The 18,878-nt window shown below is 48.4% G+C and overlaps 1 protein-coding gene across 3 annotated transcripts; it reads right to left on the bottom strand.

Annotated features, from left to right (window-relative positions):
- Positions 1-949: 949 nt before the first annotated feature.
- LOC121432380 (transcription factor E2F6) lies at positions 950-17,715 on the bottom strand. Of its 3 annotated transcripts, none has more exons than XM_041630314.1 (7): positions 17,386-17,715; positions 11,376-11,430; positions 8,786-9,002; positions 7,633-7,788; positions 5,388-5,502; positions 2,917-3,064; positions 950-2,261 (listed from the first exon to the last, which is right to left on the bottom strand). In XM_041630314.1, exons 1-7 carry the CDS (start codon positions 17,491-17,493, stop codon positions 2,242-2,244), a joined length of 819 nt encoding a protein of 272 aa, XP_041486248.1. In that variant the 5' UTR covers positions 17,494-17,715; the 3' UTR covers positions 950-2,241. The 3 variants fall into 3 exon arrangements, with proteins under 3 accessions (XP_041486248.1, XP_041486249.1, XP_041486250.1); XM_041630315.1 differs by having other exon boundaries at positions 950-2,258; XM_041630316.1 differs by lacking the exon at positions 17,386-17,715 and adding an exon at positions 13,923-14,014.
- Positions 17,716-18,878: the final 1,163 nt, after the last annotated feature.

Here is an 18,878-nt window from a genome sequence, read left to right as displayed (position 1 = left end):
CTCAGAAATACCATAGTGTACACGGGCACAGCCTTGAAGTAAGAAAAAGCCCTATCCAAGCAGGAGATGGCTAGTGCTTCGTCCAACCAAAGAGGTCCAAGTGTTTCAAGAAACCTTGGTGGTGGTCATGGAGGCGGTTTTGGCAAAATGACAGTTTTGGTTGAGGGGGAAACGTCAGTGGTTGTGATGGCTTTGGTGGCAGCCGTGGTGGTGGTGGTGGATATGGTGGCAGTGGGGATGGCTGTAATGGATTCGGTAATGATGGAAGCAGTTTGGGTGGTGGGGGAAGCTACAATGATTTTGGCAATTACAACAATCAGTCTTCAGTTTTTGGACCAATGAAAGGAGACTTTGGAGGCAGAAGCTCTGGCCTTTATGGTGGCGGAGGCCAGTACTTTGCTAAACCAGGAAACCAAGGTGGCTCTGGTGGTCGCAGCAGCAGCAGCCATGGCAGTGGCAAGAGGTTCTAATTACAGTCAGGAGACAAAGCTTAGCAGGAGAGGAAAGCCAGAGAAGTGCCAGGGAAGCTACAGGTCACAACAGATTTGTGAACTCAGCCAAGCGCAGTGGTGGCAGGGCCTGGCTGCTACAAAGAAGCCATGTTTTAGACAATACTCATGTGTATGGGCAAAACAACTCCAGGACTGTATTTGTGGCTAATTGTATAACAGGCTATTTTAGTTTCTGTTCTGAGGAAAGTGTCAAGCATTCCAACAAAGGATTTTACTGTAGACCTTTTTTTACTCATGCTGTTGATTGCTAAATGTAACAGTCTTATCATGAGGCTGAATAAATGTCTTTAAAAAAAAAAAAAAAAAAATATATATATATATATATATATATATATATATATATATATACCAGAGAAACCCTGTCTCGAAAATCAAAAAAAAAAAAAAAAAAATACCAGCAGAGACTTTGTGAATCAAAAGCACCAGGCAGGATTATCTTTTTAATACTTTAATTTTGCATACATGGTCATTATTTCAAGTTGCTTCCAATTTTTTGTAAAATGAGAGATCTAACATACCAATGATGCTCCCCAGACCCTGAGACAACAAGCCAGGTCCCATGGGCCGCACGCCACACTCACCCGCTCCCTGGTTGGCTAGACGTCTATTGGGCACTTGTTCCGGACTAGGTGCGGTGCGAGGTGCTGAGCACAATTACGGAAAGGTTTCTCGCGGAGCTCACAGTCTAGTGGTAAGTTACTGAGTAAACTGAGGCACAGAGAGGTAAATGACTTTCCCACTGAGGTAGAAGCAGCTAGGTGCTTGGGAAGGCGGGATGAGAGCTGGAGTGGGGGCAGGGTACAATGAATGCAGGGGAGGGAAGCCCCTCTGACAGAGGAGCCAGGCTGCACACACAAACACTATAAAATCTGCTCGCAGAAAGCGTGATAATGCTTTCCCTTTCACCAGGACCAGGTTCACCCTGGGGTGAACTGACCCGTTGCCGAGGGCATTCCTTTATGTGCCCCCAACGCTTCGAGGCACGCCACCATTCTACTGGGACACAGTGACTCTGCAGGCAGCTTAAAATCAAGAAGTATCTGACTCCCATAATAGTACTGGGAGCTGTAATAAAACACTTTAAGTACATGGATCTAAATGCACAGTGTATCTGTGGAACTCCTACATGGAAAACTCACCCCATCCAGAGGGTTCTAATAAGTTATTGATACTGAAGTAGAGATCTGTCTGTCATTTTTCCCTATATACATTATTTTGGTTGTTCTAGGTTAGAGGTGTCATCAGACATATTTCATAAGCAATCTCAACATGATACAGATATGTACAAAGGCGCCACATTTGGCCCTGTGTGTGCACCTCACCAGTGCACGACACCTAAGGGCGAATGTGAGCCAGGGTAAGGCAATTCTTCTCAGAAGCTGACAACGTCCATCAGGGAAGGGCAGAGTCCACAACCAGCTGGTCGTCTGTCTGTCCTTGTGACATTCTTTGTGATAAAATGATTTCAGGAGGCAGAGGTCCATCTCACTGACAAGAGGCAGTGAAGAGTTATCAAAAGTTAATTCTGAACGTGGAAACCATCCAGGAACCTAAGCAGGAAGCTACTCAAGAACACTACTGGCCTTCAGCGCTGCTATGAATCTAGAATGGGAGACCCAGCGCGCTCCATGAAGACTTATTGCTGAGGATCAAACCAGGACATAATCCGTCCACACAGGAGGCCCTTCATCACTGTGCACTGCTATCGGTCGCCCACTCCGAGCGGCTTTCACTGAGGAGGCCTGTCTTCTGAAACGAGACACAAAGACATGGAGTGAAGGCCGTGAAGAAGCTGGGCGCGCTGTTCAAGAGTTGAAAGAAATGAAGCTGTCTGGTCAAGAACCTTCTCTCACACAGAATTCTCTTTTGGAATGATCTTTTCAGGCTCATAGGACAAACGGGAACTCCAGCCCGTGGCTGGAAAGCACCTGCCAGAGAGTGCAGACAGCTTTCTCTGGCAAGAGTCTAGCAGTTGGTGCTCCCACAAATTGACTCTCACTATGGAGCTGAGACTGACTTGTAATTCGGATCTGCCCGCTTCAGCATCCCCTAAGCTGGGGTTACAGGAGTGTACTGATTCCTTATGGAGAGGCTAGAGAGATGGCTCGGCAGTGCAGAGCTCCATCGCTCCTCCCAAGGACCAGGGCTCTTTTTCCTGCACCCACACCTGCTGGCTCCCGAGTGCCTGTGACTCCAGCTCCATGAGATGCAATACCACTGGCCCCCTCATGTGCACAAACAGTGCCTGTAACTCCAGCTCCAGGGGATCCAATGCCTTTGGCACTCATGTGCACATACCCACACGCAAACACAGACATAATTAAAAAAAAATCATGAAAAACCTTAAAGATATGTATTCAAGTTATCTATAAAGTTTCTCTAATCACAAAATTAGAATGTTTACCTTTCTCTGGGCATTCTCGATGTTTGCTTTTAGATGGAGAGGCCCCTGCTCCATCGGCTGTTTTACCACTTGGGTGATTCTGTTCTACTTCACACAAATATACATCAATGGGTCCTTTGGTGCTCCTGATATGTACTGTGATAGAGTCCTAGCAAGGGACACAGAAACCGTCAAGGTGAGCCCTGGTACCCACTAGTCACAGGTTTTCAATGAACTTCATTCTTATGGTTTCCTTCCCACCGTGCATTTGAGAAAATCATGTTTTCGACTGTTACTACATTCTACACTACTGGCCAATTTGCAGGAAAGACCTCTTAACCGTGCAGGTAGCCAGTAGTCTTGGAGCTGTCAGATGGACAGCTGAGTCCTCAGGAATCCCCTCCCCTTCTCTGGCGGCAGGGAGCTCTGGGGTACCCCATTGTATTGCACAAGAAGGTGTCGGGGTTTCCAAACTAGTGCAGAGGTACTGAGCTCCCAGGAAGGCGAGTTTTCAGTTAAAAGATGTAAGAGGAAAAGATGAAACATCAGACACAAAGAGAAGAACTAGAATAAATGACTATTATCCTCTGGCTTCAGTTTTATTTACCCAGGAGCAAATTCCAAAGGCTTTCCCATAAGAAATTAAAAAAATGGTTGAGTATATTTAGAGGCATATTCGTACGATTCCTCATCTTTCCCATTGGGAGCTGGCCTGGCTCTCCTCAAGTCCACCCTTCCCACATCCACATGGATGGGCCAGTCAAGACAGCACCGTTGCTCTAGCTCCTCCCCTTTCTGGGATCTCATTCAAGCAAGCTGGTGAGATTCTGCTTCTCAGAGAGACTTGGACCCTCTTAAGTCCTCTGGTACCAGGTAGGAGAGACAGGCCAACCACCTCTGTGCTCTGTGGCTGGAAAGTCAGGGCGGGTCTGGTTTAAACAGAACCTTTTATCATTAGACAATGCATGGGAACAATGTTGTTCCCCAAACTCCACCAGCCACTAAGTCATTCTGTAAAGAGGATTCCTGGGGAACTAAGAGCGGCTCACAGGGTGTGCTCAGCTGGGAGTTTGAGGACAGCCTGGTCTACATAGTGAGTTCCAGAACAGGTTCCGAAGCTATAGAGAAACCATGCCTCAAAAACAAAACAAAAAACAAAAACAAAACAAAAAACAGAGTGTGCGCTCCTTCTGCAGAGGATTAGCGCTTGGATGTTAGCGCCTATGTCAGGGTGATCACAGCCACCTGTGACTCCAGCGCCAGGAGAGCCAACACCAAGGCTTCGGGGCATCTGCACTGACGTGCGCATACCCATACCCATGTTTTCAAAACATTTTATAAAGCAGACAGAGATGACTTCTTAGGCTATGCTGTCTGTCACAACTATTTAACCCTACCACGGTGGCATGAAAGCAGATGGGTGATATCTAAAGAGGTGGCCTCATTCCAACAAAACTATTTACAAGGACAAGTAGGAGGCCAGAGCGAGTTGAAGGCCACAGTGCAAGCCCTATACTAGGTGCACAGTTCCCACTAGAGACGTACATAGTCTACTGATCCAGGATACTGCCGAGAACAGCCAGCCTGGAGGACTGAATCACAGAGCTCTAAATGGGACTGGGAGTGCTCAGAGGTTCACAGAGATTTAACAATTCCGGCCAAGCAGCTCAGAGCACTAGGAGACCAAACCCCACTAAGTCCTGTAGAATGGATTGCCACGCCCCAAAGAAAAGCCGTTCTGCAAGATCAGTGGCTATTGAAAGAGCTGAGCATCTGTGGAAATAACTCCTCCTGAAAATGTTACTCGGACACTGTCTCAGTTCAAATCCGACCAGGGAACGTCACCAAGTCACAATTCGAATGAGACTGAAGGAAAAGTGAGTGCTCCTCTGTGACTGATGACACACTGTCAGAAAGGTGGTGGTGGAAATAATCCTTACGTATGTGACGGCTGCCTATGAGCAGCATGGAGGCCACCCAGTCATCAGAATGCCGAGGGCCACTGGCTTTGGTTTGGACTCCGTCCTCATCAAGTGGCCTTCTGGGGACAAGTACTCTCAACACGAACCTTCCTGGCGTACCTGGCAGCAGACAGGAAGGCTGGCCTTACACAGGCTCTACGCCCATGACTCGGTGTCTAGCTCATTCTCAGTCTTTGGTGAGCTAGTAGGTAGCAAGCTAGTTCCCCGGAGCTCCGGCCGTACCAGCCATTGCTTCTGGAGCCTGAAGACTAAGGCCAATGGAGCGGTTTCTTTTGCAGCCTGACAGTGGCAGCATGGCTAACAGCACTTGCCAGCCAAACTCCGTCCTACGCCTGGTCCTGCTGGCCACTGTCTGGGTTCCCGAAGCACACCCACTCCTCTGTGCTTGGCTCTCTCACCTCACTCACAGTTAAGCTGACAAGGACACAGATGACAAGCGACTGTAGCGCTCAGAGACCTGGAAGCTAACCCACCTCCCTCTTTTACTCCTTGCAGTGCAGCGCTACCTACTTCTCTGGGAGCCGGAACGTCCAGTCGGGTCTCCTCCGGAGCCTTCACTGCAATGACAATCTGTTCGTGGAAGGCTTGGATGCTGTGGATGTCCTGATAGGTGACATACGCTAGTGTGAAAGCTGGTCAAGGATCTGACGAGATGGCCAGGACACCACCCCTAGCCCCGCCCCTGTTTTTTTTTTTTTTTGGTTTTTGAGGCAAAGTCTCATTATTTACTTCTGGCTGGCCTGGAACTTGCTATATAGAAAAGGCTAGCCTTGCACTCAGAGACCTGCCTTTCTCTGACTCCAAAGGGCTAGAAATAAAGGCCCGCACCAGCACACAAGGGCGGATCACCTCTTATGTGAATGCGGGTACTAAAATAGCTTGGCTTTTATGGGATACAAACTTACAATGAAGGTAAACAGTTCAAAGAAAAGCCAAAACTTCCTGGTAATTTTATTTCAAAAAGAATCCTTGGGGCTGGAGAGGTGGCCTAGTGGTTAAGAGCACTGGCTGCTCTTGAAGAGGACCCAGGTTCAATTCCCAGCACTCACATGGTGGCTCACAACCCTAACTCAGGTTCCAAGAGATCTGAAGCTATCTTTTCATTTCCTTGGGCCTCCAGGTACATAAGGAGTGCACATACATACATGCAAACAGAACATTCGTATAAGCAAAATATAAAAAATACCCCCCCAGAAAAAAATTAAAATTTTTATGGTGTTTTATAATATTTATAACAAAGAATTATTTTAAACCAAATACTGACTGGAGCAATTTGTGGAGAAAGATATGAACAAAGCCCAAATACTGAATGTAGACACAACTTACGAAGGTAATAATTCCCTTGGGGTGGAGTGCTGGGTGGATGTTCCAAATCCTCAGTAGTCAGGAGCCAAAACTAAACCCTATACATAGTATGCATTTCCCTACATACACTCTTCATACACGCTTCTACAGTGAGGTTCAATCTATAAATTAGGCGCACGCCTTTAATCCCAGCACTCGGGAGGCAGAGGCAGGCGGATCTCTGTGACATCAAGGCCAGCCTGGTCTACAGAGCGAGTTCCAGGACAGGCTCCATAGCTACTGAGAAACCCTGTCTCGAAAAACCAAAAAATCAAAAAGCAAACAAACAAGCAACCCAAAAACCCTCCAAACAAACCAATAATAATAGTGCATTTATAACACACCGAAAGTTTTTACTTCTAGAATTTTCACTTAATATTTTTTAGATCATACCTGATTGTGGGCAACAGCCATTACAGAAGGCAGAACCACAGAAAAGGGGAAAGCAGCATGTTCAAATTCCCACCTACACTACAGTCAGTGTGAACTCATTCACTGTTAAGAGCCTAGGGTTCGCTCTTACTATGGGAGCTTGAGAAGAAAGCATTCAGGGTTCAGCATTCTGAATGCTCCAGAAGGCAGAAAAAAGTCTACAAAATAGGAAGAGCAAGTTCCCGGCGTGATCACACACCTGTGGCCTCTCTGTCACTCAGTGCCTTCAACTCCTGCTGCGAGGCTGCCAGATACTCTGCACTCCCTCAGTCCAGTTGCTCTGGCTTTCTTCCTTTTAGACTAGAGTCACTGCGTGGCTGCGAGTCTCTGGGAGCCCTGGCTTTGATTTTCTAAGATCTGTCCTGTGGTATAGGTTTGACTGCTGGGGGGGGGGGGGGGAGGAGGGAGGAGAATTACTGACACTCATAGAGGGCACTGAGACACAGCCAGCAGGGTGGTCTGGGGGCCCAGCAGGGTGGTCTGGGGGCCCAGCAGGGGCAGGCTCCTAGGCCTAGGCCCTCCCAGCTCCTGCTCCACAAGGCTTCCACATGCAGTGACGAGCACAGACAAACTTCAGTAGCACAGTCTACTTCAGAAAGAAACTAGTTCACAGATTAGGGAAAACCTGATTTTCACAATAGCTGATAAACAATTTACCATCCAGGATTACAAAAACAAAACAAAAAACACAACAACAAAACCCAACCAAACAAACAAATACTCCTTAATTTTAAGAAGCCACAACAAACTGGGTATGTCTCTGACAACGGCCGTCATGCAGAGTTGGCCCGGGAGCAGAGTCAACACCAACATGAATTGCTCATGTGTGTTTAAGCCACAGCACTGTACTTGTGTTTACTCTAACTTTTAAGGGCCTAATTTTATATCCCGAATAAGAAAATTAACCCCCAAAGTCTCTCTCAGACATCCTATCTACACTGGAAGCAGAAACTCTACAAAGGTTTGGATGGAAGGATATCTTTCGTTTTCTTTGTCGTCGGTTAACTCCAACAGCTGCTGAGCGCAGTCTTTAATCAACTCATCCAAGGCGTCTTCCATGGCCGACAGGTCCGAGAGCTCGGCCTGGAGCTTCTTCTGCTGGGGTGCGGCTCCGAAGTTCTTCAGGTCGGATCCTCTAAGGAAGGAAACAGACATGCAGTCAGCAGGGGCCAGAAGGGAAGCAGGCTGCTTGTGGAGGGGAGCAGGCTAAGGGAGAGCGTCTGCATTTCCTTTAACACCATCTATGTGGTTATGCCCATCCTTCTTTTCTTGGGCCAGTCTCTCTAAATATAGCTTTGGCTGGCCTCAGCACAGAAAGCCACCTGCCTCTGTCTCCCGAGTCTGGGATTAAAGGTTCAGAACGGCTGACAGTTCTTATCAAACGTGCCTGCCTTCTGTCCTAAACCAGTGTCCTTCAGGCGCTTTTCCTCAACCATTCCTTAGCCATCTGAAGACCTTTGGGTTTTACATTGCCTATTGTATCTCTAATGTACTTCAATGCCGGAATTCTTTTTCCTAAGTATACAGCTTTTTTCTGTGCACACACAGCTCTGTCTGTGTCTTAGCTTCAGGCTTCTTTCTACGAGACCCTTCCCAGTCATGTCAACTCTTTAGCAACTGCCTTTAGGCCGTGGAGTGTGTGTTTACCCTCAGGGCAGTGTCAGCTCACCTGCTCCACCGCCATGCAGTGAACCTGCTAAGAAGGCAGATGCCTGCTCCTCTCCAGAAAAAAACCAATCCAAGCCAGGAAGGGGCTGGGTTTCTGGCTGTGTATTCTACTGCCCCATGGGAATCATGTCTTCTGTTATTAATTTCACATTAAGAAAATACATTTTTAAAATTTCCTCTTTTATCAGATGTTTCATTATTAGCATCTTATAGGGAAAATTAGTTAATTAACCCCCTTATTCCATTTAACTTTTCCACACCATCTGAATGATATTCTTCTACACCTAATGTTCCCGTTTAGACCTATGTAGTCACTTACATCTAAGTACACTACGAGACAAGAAAACCCCAGTCTTTGCCTAAGAAGAATCATAAAAGCCTCATTCTCTATTCCTGAACACTGCTGCAGCTGGACAGATCCTAATGAGAAGGGGAAAGAACGGGAATGACAGACGTAAACTCACATCCACCGAATGTGGTTCTTGGACTTCTTTTCCACCAGCTCGATTCCATCCAGGACGTTGGTGATGTCATAGACGCGCCGTTTTCGGACTCCCAGTTTTGTGGCAACCTTGTTTAAGTCAAGAATGCCCCCGGGGGCAGATCTGACGAGATCCATGAACTTGCGAGTCAAGTACACCAGCGACACATCAAAACGGGGCCTTTTCACTTTCAGAGCCTCTGCAAACGAGAGCACGGCACATGAGCTGACAATGCTCAGTCCCTTAGGATCACAGAAGATGGCAACAGAGACCCACGCTAGTTTCTATGGCAACAGTTCTCTAATGGATGAAAGGCAAATCGGCCTCGGCTGGTCTGAGCAAAGGCATTAGGTTCCCTTAAAGGCTGGAGTGAGTTTCCTCTAGTAACTATTTTCGCAAGTTTCATATTCCTTCAAGAAATTTCTGTAATCATCTCTGCTTCTCAGGCATAGGATTAGAAATGATTAGAGAATCAAATGCCCTCATTTTATACATATAATCTGACAACACACGTTTATGTGTCAATATACAGTTGGTATTTTTTCTTCTTTGGGGCACGTTGAGGTGTGAGCCCGGCTTCACAGGTGCCAGACAAGCGCATTACTGCTGAGCAACATTCTCAGGTCACAGGTACGGTTTCTCTTAATGTTAAAAATATCTACTTATTTTATGTGTATGAGTGCTTTGCCTGCATGTGTGTGCACCGTGTGTATGTCTAGCGCCCACTGAGGTCAGAAAAAGGCAAGGGATCCTCTGGAACTGGAGCTGCAGTGGTTGCGAGCCACTATGGAGGTGCCAGGGTTCTCTGGTAGAGTAACAAGTGCTCTTAACTACTGAGCCATCTCTCGAGGCGAATGGTTTTTAATATGATCTTTTAAAATCGTGATCGTGATGTATGAGCAAATGTACTTCATTCATTATTCTTTCCCCTTTTCCTTTGATTTTTTTCAAGACAGGGTTTCTCTGTGTAGCCCTGGCTATCCTGAAACTTGCTCTGTAGACCAGGCTGGCCTCAAACTCAGAGATCTATTTCTGCCTCCTGAGTGCTGGGATTAAAGGTGTGCACACCATGCCAAGGTGTACTTCATTATTCTTAAAGGCTGAACATTTAACTTCACGCAGAATCTGTTGAGTTATCACGGTACTTGGGAACACGATATCGAATGATGCTTATGAGACAAGCCAGGGTTCATTATTTTCATTTTACACTCACTCACTGGCTAGACATTTATTAGGTTTTAGTCCTATTATTAGCGTAGGTTAAGCACATTCCGAGGGTGTCAGCCATTTTATAAAGAACAAATCTAACTGAACATCTCTGCTGGGGGACAGCTCCCCCACCAAGAGAACTGCGTGGACCCGATAAGGAGATCTGCTATAAACCATGGTATGCTGAGTGGTATTCAAAGCCACTTGAGAACAAGAAGCGCCATCTTTACTGGAGTGGAGAACTGACTGGGTACTCACAGAGGAGGATGCTAGGAGCAGCACAGGAAGATGATGCACGGTGCTCCCCACTCCAAGGAGGGACAAAGTGGCATCTGAGAAGTGGGATCACAGTGGGGTTCAGGCTAGAGGGGAAGAGGCAGCAGAGCCCTGGCTGGGCTTGGGAGAGCCAGAGCTGGTGGTTAAGAGGTGGTCTACATGGACGGGATGAAGACGTGGGCTTCAGAGCTAACCGTGTGGACACTGACTTTAAGCAAGCTGCTTAATTACTCTCTCTGGGGCTTGGCCTCCTCGTTCATGGTGGATGACAATCCACAGCTGTATTTTGAAGCTTAGTCACTCGAGTACAGATGCCCTAATCAGCTGGTGTGGGGCAGTGGAAAGAAACATCTCAAGGGGGGCTGGAGAGATGGCTCAGTGGTTGAGAGCATTGCCTGCTCTTCCAAAGGTCCTGAGTTCAATTCCCAGCAACCACATGGTGGCTCACAACCATCTGTAATGAGGTCTGGTGCCCTCTTCTGGCCTGCAGGCAGACACACAGACAGAATACTGTATAAATAATAAATAAAATATTAAAAAAAAAAAAGAAACATCTCAAGGGTCAAGCTGACCCAGCTTGCTGACCAGCCACAGGGGAGATGGTGGCAGACACTGAGGGAAACAAAGGACAGTCTGTAGGATCTATATCTGGGCGTCTGTAAATGAAAACGGTCCTCGTGGCAGGAACCAAATCAGGAGGAAATCAATGACGGGGCCATCGATCACAAAGATCATCCGATACCCTAGACATGAACCTATGACAGAGTAAAGCCAGGAAGAGTGAAGGGGCCACAAGATACCACGTGGAAAGGAGGCGAAGGTGACACGAACAGTAACGTCACTGCACCCCAACTCAGTCACGGAGGTACCCTTCACTATCGTTTCACTTCTGTTCTACGACCTTGTGCATGCGCAAAACCAATCACGTTCCGGGGTAGTGGCGGGGGTGCATGCCTCTAACCCCAGCACTCGGGAAGCAGAGGCTGGTAGAAAAACAAAACGAAAAACCCCAAACTAAAAACCAACCAAACAAAAATCTAGCCATGTTCACCGTGTGACACTCAAACCTACTCAGGAGTCGACTTACTTCGCATGGACACATACTGCACGTTTTCCTCTAGGTTAATCGTTATTTTTGACGGCTGGAAAAAAAGAAAACACAAAAAACAAACAGCATTTTATAAACAGCAATGCAAATGAATTACTATTGTTCATCCATAGTAATTACATTACATTCATCCGCTTCCCCATCCTCCCTCGAGATAGGGTTTTCTCTGTGTAGCCCTGGCTGTCCTGGATCTTGCTTTGTAGACCAGGCTGGCCTCAAACTCAGAGATTTGCCTGCCTCTGCCTTCTGAGTGCTGGCATTAAAGGTGGACCACCTTTAACGTGGACCACCATGCCAGGCCATGATAGTTGTTTTTTTTTTTTTTTAATTTTCCTTTCCACCCGAAGTAATGAGAGCGAGAGAAAATGAATCCTCACAAACTACAGCTGGTGCAGTTTGTCAGGTGACGAGAATCACACGCAGAGGCTCTGTAGCCCTGTGTGGCTTGGGGTCATGTCGTAACTATCATTCTTTCCGCCTTTTTACCTGGTGCGTGACTCCCTCTCTAAGGGCCCGCCCGGGCTCAGGCCTCTCAGGCTGCAGACTTCAGTGTGGATAAAGGCAGGCGGGTGGGAGACAGGGTACTTAGGTGGGAAACAAGTCCCGACAGACACTTGTAGTAATACGGGCGGCGGCGGGGCTGCGTCCCCAGCACCCCAGCCGCCCGCATGGCTAGCTTTACCCGAAATAACAACACACAAACTGTATTCATTTAAACACTGCTTGGCCCTTTAGCTCTAGCCCTTACTGGCTAATTCTGATATCCCGATCAACCCATCTCTAATAATCTGTGGGCACCGGTCTTACCGGGAAGATTCTAGCCTATGTCCATCCTGGGTCGGAGCTTCATGGCGTGCGTCTGCCCGGGAGCGGGGCATGGCGTCTCTCTCAGGCGTCTGCTCCCGAGAGGAGAGCTGTGGAGTCTGAGCTCACTTCCTCTTCCTCCCAGCGTTCTGTTCTGTTTACTCCTCCCACCTATCTTCTAACCAATGAGGGCCAAGCAGTTTCTTTTTATTTAACCAATGACCTTCCTCCATCAGACACTCTTATACTGACTGCAGCAGGTGCTGGGGAGAAGATGGTGAAGAATGATAGTTAGGACATGACTCCAAGCAGTAAATGCTATGGATAGAGAGATAAAAATACTGTTCCCTGCCTGGGTACACGCTATGGCCACACGGGAATGGTCCAGGTTTGTACCTGAAGAGATGGCCAAGCACATCAAGACCATGCCAAAGTCTTGTTTTAACCAGCAGAGACCCACCAAAGACTTCTGAACAAGACCACAACACAATCTCATTCTTGGTCTAAGAAATATGGCACGAAAGGGACAGCAAGCTGGCTAAAGGTAGGGTGGGCCAGCCAGGGCAGCGGTGGGGCAGTCAGAGTCCAGGTGGGCCAGCTAGAGCCCAGCTGGGGCAGGGGTGGGGCAGCCAGAGCCCAGGTGGGCCAGCTAGAGCCCAGCTGGGGCAGGGGTGGGGCAGCCAGAGCCTAGGTGGGCCAGCCAGAGTCCGGGTGGGCCAGCTAGAGCCCAGCTGGAGCAGGGGTGGCTGGCCAGAACCCAGGTGGGCTAGGGGTGGGGCAGCCAGAGCCCAGGCAGGCAACAGAGAAGCAGCTCACACCAGAGATATACAGAGCCTCTGCATATGAGTCTTGTCACCTCTGAAAAAGATGACAGACATCTGGTAGTAGCTTGAGATGACATCCTGCCACAAAACCAGTTTTAGGACAGTTTAGGACTAAAATGAGCAGGTGGCCTACAGGGTGTGCAACCCTGAAGTTGACACTTCTGTGGGCAGGGACTAACTCAACACTGCCGGCAATGACATCCGACGTGAGAGCTCTGAAGCAGACCTGAGAAATTCGACCACAGGGAAATATGACCAACTGTCATTGCTATTTTTACACAGAGCCTTCACCAAACACAGTACGAGAAAAGGCTGGCCGCTGAAGCAAGGGTCCTCTTCTCCTTCTTACACTTATGTATTTTGTGCATGTATGTGTTGTGGTGTACATGTGGAGGCCGGAGGACAACTCTGTGGTGTCAGTCAGTGCTCTCCTTCCACTATGCGGTTCTTGGTTGGGGTTTGAATCCAGGCTGCCAGGCTTGGCAGCAAGCACCATAACCTACTGTGCTATCTTGCTGGCATACAAGGCTTTTTGAGAAGGGGGTCTCTTACATAGCCCAGACTAACCTCAAAACTCAACCTGTCCCTAAGGATGGCTTTAAATTTCTGATCGTCTTGCTTTCATCTCTTGAGTGCCAGGATTGCAGATATGTACCCCAATGCCCGTTCATTTGGTCCTGGGATTGAACTGGGGTTCTTACACACATGCTAAGTAAGTCTACCAACTGAGCCACACACTCCCGCCTCATAGCAAGGTTCTCGAATTGAGTAACAAGTCCAGCCTCCTCACACTGATGTGAAAAGCATGTCAACAAGTATTCAGAAGTGTTACTACGCACTCATAGCTGCCTTTCTTAACCCAGAGATAAGGGCCAAGCCCTGTACACAGACTGCCTACCTATCGGCTGCCCGTTTCCTTTAGAGGGCCAGCGATTCTGCTTTCGCAGGTTGGTACAGGGACAGCATTCCAATGAGACATAAAAAAGGAAGTCCTTCTCCTGCTCCACACTCTGCAATAAACGTAGATACATTGTATACTGCCTGCAGTGACACAGGAAACAGGTTCCCACCCACCATTGGCTTTCTTCCCTTGTATGAAATCCCTCCTGTTTCTCAAACAGCTTCTTGTTATTACGTTCTGGCTATTCTAGAACTTCCTATGTAACTCAGGCTGTTTTTAAATATGCCATCCTTCTGCTACAGCCTCCTGAGTGCTAGGACCACATAAGTGTCCTCACCATGCCTGCACAATACTCTGCAGAGCCACCAACCCACCTTGCTGCCACATGGATAGAGGGCAGAAGCCCCCCACCCCCCAGTAGACACAATTAGAGACCTCAGGACTTTCAGAGAACACTCGCAATGGCCTTGATGAGGGAGTTACACACTTGGTGTGTTCCAAACTAATTCCCTGATGCTCCGTTTCCACGTTTAAAAACCTCTGTGTGGGCTGGAGAGATGGCTCAGAGGTTAAGAGCACTGGCTGATCTTCTGGATGTCCTGAGTTCAATTCCCAGCAACCACATGGTGGCTCACAACCATCTGTAATGAGATCTGGTGCCCTCTTCTGGCGTGCAGGGATACATGCAGACAGAACACTGTACATGATAAATAAATAAATCTTAAAAAAAAAAAACACCTCTGTGTCACATCTGGAAACACACAGGAAAGCATTACCATCCCCTGGCCCCATCCCCCTTATATACGGCTTCGGAATCTTCTCAGTTTGGAGGATTGGGGTAAGAAAGGGGATGGGAGCTCAGTGTATAGCCCAGATTGGTCTGGAACTTGCTATGCAGCCCCGGCAGGCCTTTAACTCATCACCCATCTGCCTCTGTCTCCCAAGGACTGGCACGACAGAGCAGGACCACCACGCCTGGCTAGCTTTAAAGGTGGATGAGAAAAATGAAAGGTGACTTGTAGAGACTAACGTCCGGGGCACTGTCTCCAAAATGGTTAATTCTCTCTATGCAGAGGTTTCTATGGACCAGCTCCCTGCGTCGGAACAATACTCCATGAGCTCAGGGAACACTGATCTCTCCCAGGTGACCGCATTAATGTCACCCACCCAGATCGTCCTTATCTGCTAATGTGCAAACCAACTTCACCTCCTTCCAGTGCTATTTTTTCCCTGCTCCAGAGCCCACACCAGGTTTAAGCCACTCATCCTGGCAACCAGCACCCAGCAAGACATGGAACTGTTCCGTGCAATGGCTTATTAAGCTTTGGCATTGTTTTAGTCGATTAAAAAACCACTGACATGTTAAGTCACTATTTTACAGGCAAGAAAATACAGAGTCTCCAACTTGATTAACTTCTTGCTTAATGTTTCTGTGCGCGGCCAGATCTTCATGGTAGCATGAAATGAGCGGAAAGACCCAAGCTCTGCAGAGGACGGAGCAGTGAGCATAGAATGGTCTGGGGGCTAAGGAAGGGGTAAAGACACTTGTCTAAAGACAAGTTACCCGTGAAGCTTGACTTCAGACATGTTGGTGACAATATGGAAATGTATACACGGGTGTCAGCTTGAGAAAACGAGGCCTGGACAGAGTATGGAACCATAGAAGAATAATGTAAGAAAGAAAAACCTGCAGCTAGATTATATTAAGAGGTTTCGACCCTGTCCTGGGAGATCAGCGAATCACAACGAATTCCTCTGGGCAAATGAGATCGGAAACACGCTTTCATGAGATCATTGGTTATGGGTGCAGTTCACACCAACAGTGAGGGGAGCAAGAGAGGCAGGAAATCGGTCAGGATGGCACTGTAGTGCCAGATAGTATATGACGGGAAGAGAGGTAGCTCTACTGATGTTAATTCAGAGACTTGCGGGGAGGGGCCCATTCTGGAAAAGAAAAAAAGGCAACAGCAAAGTCTAGAGTGCTGGCTTGGGCAGCAGGGTAGGTGTGCCACCACTGGGGTGGGATGTGAGAAAGAGAATGCTTTCCTAGGTAAGAAGGGGTCCCTAAATCTGGCTATGGATGTAAGAGTTTGAGATCTGCGGCTGGAGAGATGGCTCAGCAGTTAAAAGCGCTTGCTGCTCTTCCAGAGGGCTGAGTTCAGTTCCCAACAACCACATATCAACCCAAAACCTCTTGCTAACTTCAACTCCCTCTTATGGCCTCTGTGGGCACCAGTACACACATGACATCCACACAGACATATTTTTCTTAAGTTTTAGATCTAAGTAGGTACATCTAACATACAGTTGGACAGCTCTGGGGAAGATGTATGGATTTGGGAGTTACCTTGATGCTACTGAAATCACCAGCTTGGATTAGAATATCTAAGACTTCAGAGGGCAGTATCTTTTGATGCAGTATGGAAAGTTAAGTGTTGTTTTACCAGTGTGAGCATTTAGAGGGGCTTTAGGAAATCCTCAGGAAAACACCGCGGTTTCAGGCCAAAAGTCAGGAATATTACAGGCCACCTACATGAACAGAGGGTAGAGAACCCTGGATGGCACCCACATGTTTGAAAAGGGAAGAGAAGGAGACAAGGGGCCCCCACAGTGGCTGTCAAAAACACAGCAGAGAATTCTCAGCCAAGAGTGAGTGGTTAGTTGTTAAACAAGATAAGGTGTGAAACCGATACTAGAATTGACAAAAACCGACAGAGCTCTTATTTAGAACAACCTTACAGAGTGCTTAAGACTGGGTGGGAATGCAAGAGCAAGTGGATACCGAGCAGAAATCACTGTTTTAAAAGAAGGGAAAGAAATTAGGGGAAAGGCTGTCACCTGCAGTCATTCTGAGATTCCTCCAGCTTCCTCATTACCTAGCCACAAGCCAGCCACACAACATCAGAACAAGTTCTGACAAACTCTAAGAATAACAATCTCAAGGTTATTGTGAGCAGACCATGCTCATGAACTAGTTGGCACGGGACTGGCCAGAACGGCTTTGGAAATTGCTTGTCTTGGAGAGAAAACAGCGAACAGGAGAAGCGGACAAAGGACGGACCCAGCAGGAGCCCCGAGAACCGTCGGAAGCCAGGAATGGTGGGAATTGCCGCTCTTTCATTGCCCCAGTCAAACAGCACAGATGGGAGGGCGAGATCGCTCAGTTCGGGGAAGGCACTTGCCACCAAGCTTTACAAACTCAACCTAAATTCCAGGCTGCGAACCACAAAGGTGTAAGCAAAGGATAGACTTCCCCAAGTTGCCTCGTGGAATCCACGCTCCCGCCAGCCCACCCACAAAGTAAGTAATGCAATAGAAATATGTAAAAAGCAGAGGGCGGTCCGTGGATGGGGAGCTGCAGGAAGAGCCCGGGGCACCCAAGCGACAAGAGTGCAGAGGGTCAGACGGAAAGAGCGCGCCCCGCAGCACGTGACTCCCGGTGGTCCTGGCCTGCGCTCACCAGTAGGCTCTCCACGTTGATGGGGTCCCGGCACCGGCGACGCACCGTCTCCTGCGCCGGATCCACCAGCAGGCTGGGCAGTCTCCGCGCCGGTCGCTGCTGACTCATGCTGCCCCGCGCCCCTCGCGCCCCTCGCGTCCTCCCGCCTTCCCGGGCGGCAAGGCGCGCGCGATTCCGGCTCCACGGCCCCTTTGGGCGCCGCGACCGGCCGCCCGCTCCACCTACGGAGTACCTCGGCTCCACCCACGGAGCGCCGCGGTCCCACTCGCCCACCGATGAGCTTAGGCGCGGAGGGGACCAGGGTGACCGCGGAGGAGCTCAGGTTCCCGGGCCGGCCATCTTCCCGCATGCGCAGTGCGCTGGCCCTTGCACATGCGCACCGCCTTCTATGGAGCTCTCCCGCGCACACTGGTCCTCGCCGGCTGCTGGCGGCTCGGTATCCCGGCATCCCGGAGGATGGATCCTCGGAGGGGATGGAGAGGAAGAAGAAAGAGGCGGAGTAGGGATTCCGGGGGACCGGAACGGGCGTTCCCGAATCCCCTACCCGTGGACTGTACCTTCTCAGCGCCCAGGGATGTTGGGTGATTGACTGTCGGGCTCCCACTACGCATCAAATGATGCTTAGCACATGCTCTTAAACAAGCCACCCTGGAGGGGCCGGAAGGCGCATGCTTCTAAGCCCAGTACCATTGAGGCTGATAGGGGGAGATCATGTGCTTGAATTCGAAGCTCGCTGTGGTAGACTTTGTCTCAAAACCAGAGTCCTCCCCTCCCCCACACCTTTTCATTTGCTGAATCAGCTTTTGATTCCTTATTGTGTCAGGTATTGGACTGGGCTCAAGAAGATACTGTTTTAAATATGACAGACTGGATCTCAAATTCCAGTGAAGGAGACAGACAAAACATTTTAACTGGGGGCTGGAGAGATGTCTCTGTTTTTGTTTTTTTTGTTTGTTTGTTTGTTTGTTTTTGGTTTTTCGAGACAGGGTTTCTCTGTGGTTTTGGAGCCTGTCCTGGAACTAGCTCTTATAGACCAGGCTGGTCTCAAACTCACAGAGATCCGCCTGCCTCTGCCTCCCACGTGCTGGGATTAAAGGAGTGCGCCACCACCGCCCGGCGAGATGTCTCTGTTTTTAAGACCACTGTCTGTCTGCCTTTTCAGAGGACCCTAGCTCAATTCTTATAACCCTCTGTTAACTCTGGGTTCAGGGGATCTAATGCCCTCTTCTAGTCTTCATAGACACCGGGCACACACATGGTATACAGATTTACATGCAGGCAAAACACCTTTGCATACAAAAACTAAGCTTAAAAAAATTTACCTGTAGTCATAAGACATGTTTTCAAATCAGAAAGTCTTATGCCAGGTGCTAAAACCTTTCTGTGCCTTAGTTTCTCAATTTGTCAAATGGGGAGTTCCTATTGCATAAAGTTGCTGTGGGGGGGTCAAACAACTTAATGGATAATTTACTTAAAAAGAGATGGGTACATTT

Source organism: Microtus oregoni, unplaced genomic scaffold (genome assembly GCF_018167655.1).
Source record: "Microtus oregoni isolate MIOR12 unplaced genomic scaffold, Mior012 000034F_ref0000314, whole genome shotgun sequence".
Taxonomy (NCBI): Eukaryota; Metazoa; Chordata; class Mammalia; order Rodentia; family Cricetidae; genus Microtus; species Microtus oregoni.
Note: the sequence above shows the minus strand (reverse complement) of the source record. Positions and strands in the feature narration are given on the sequence as shown.

Bases quoted from the DNA above. Each gene is read 5' to 3' on its own strand.
- LOC121432380 (XM_041630314.1), bottom strand. From the start codon at position 17,493: ATGAGTCAGCAGCGACCGGCGCGGAGACTGCCCAGCCTGCTGGTGGAT. The intron at 5,503-7,632 runs ATATCCTTCCAT...ACCAGCTTTCAC, and splicing joins GACGACAAAGAAAACGAAAG to ACTAGCGTATGTCACCTATC. The intron at 2,262-2,916 runs GTAAACATTCTA...GTCTCGTTTCAG, and splicing joins TCGAGAATGCCCAGAGAAAG to AAGACAGGCCTCCTCAGTGA.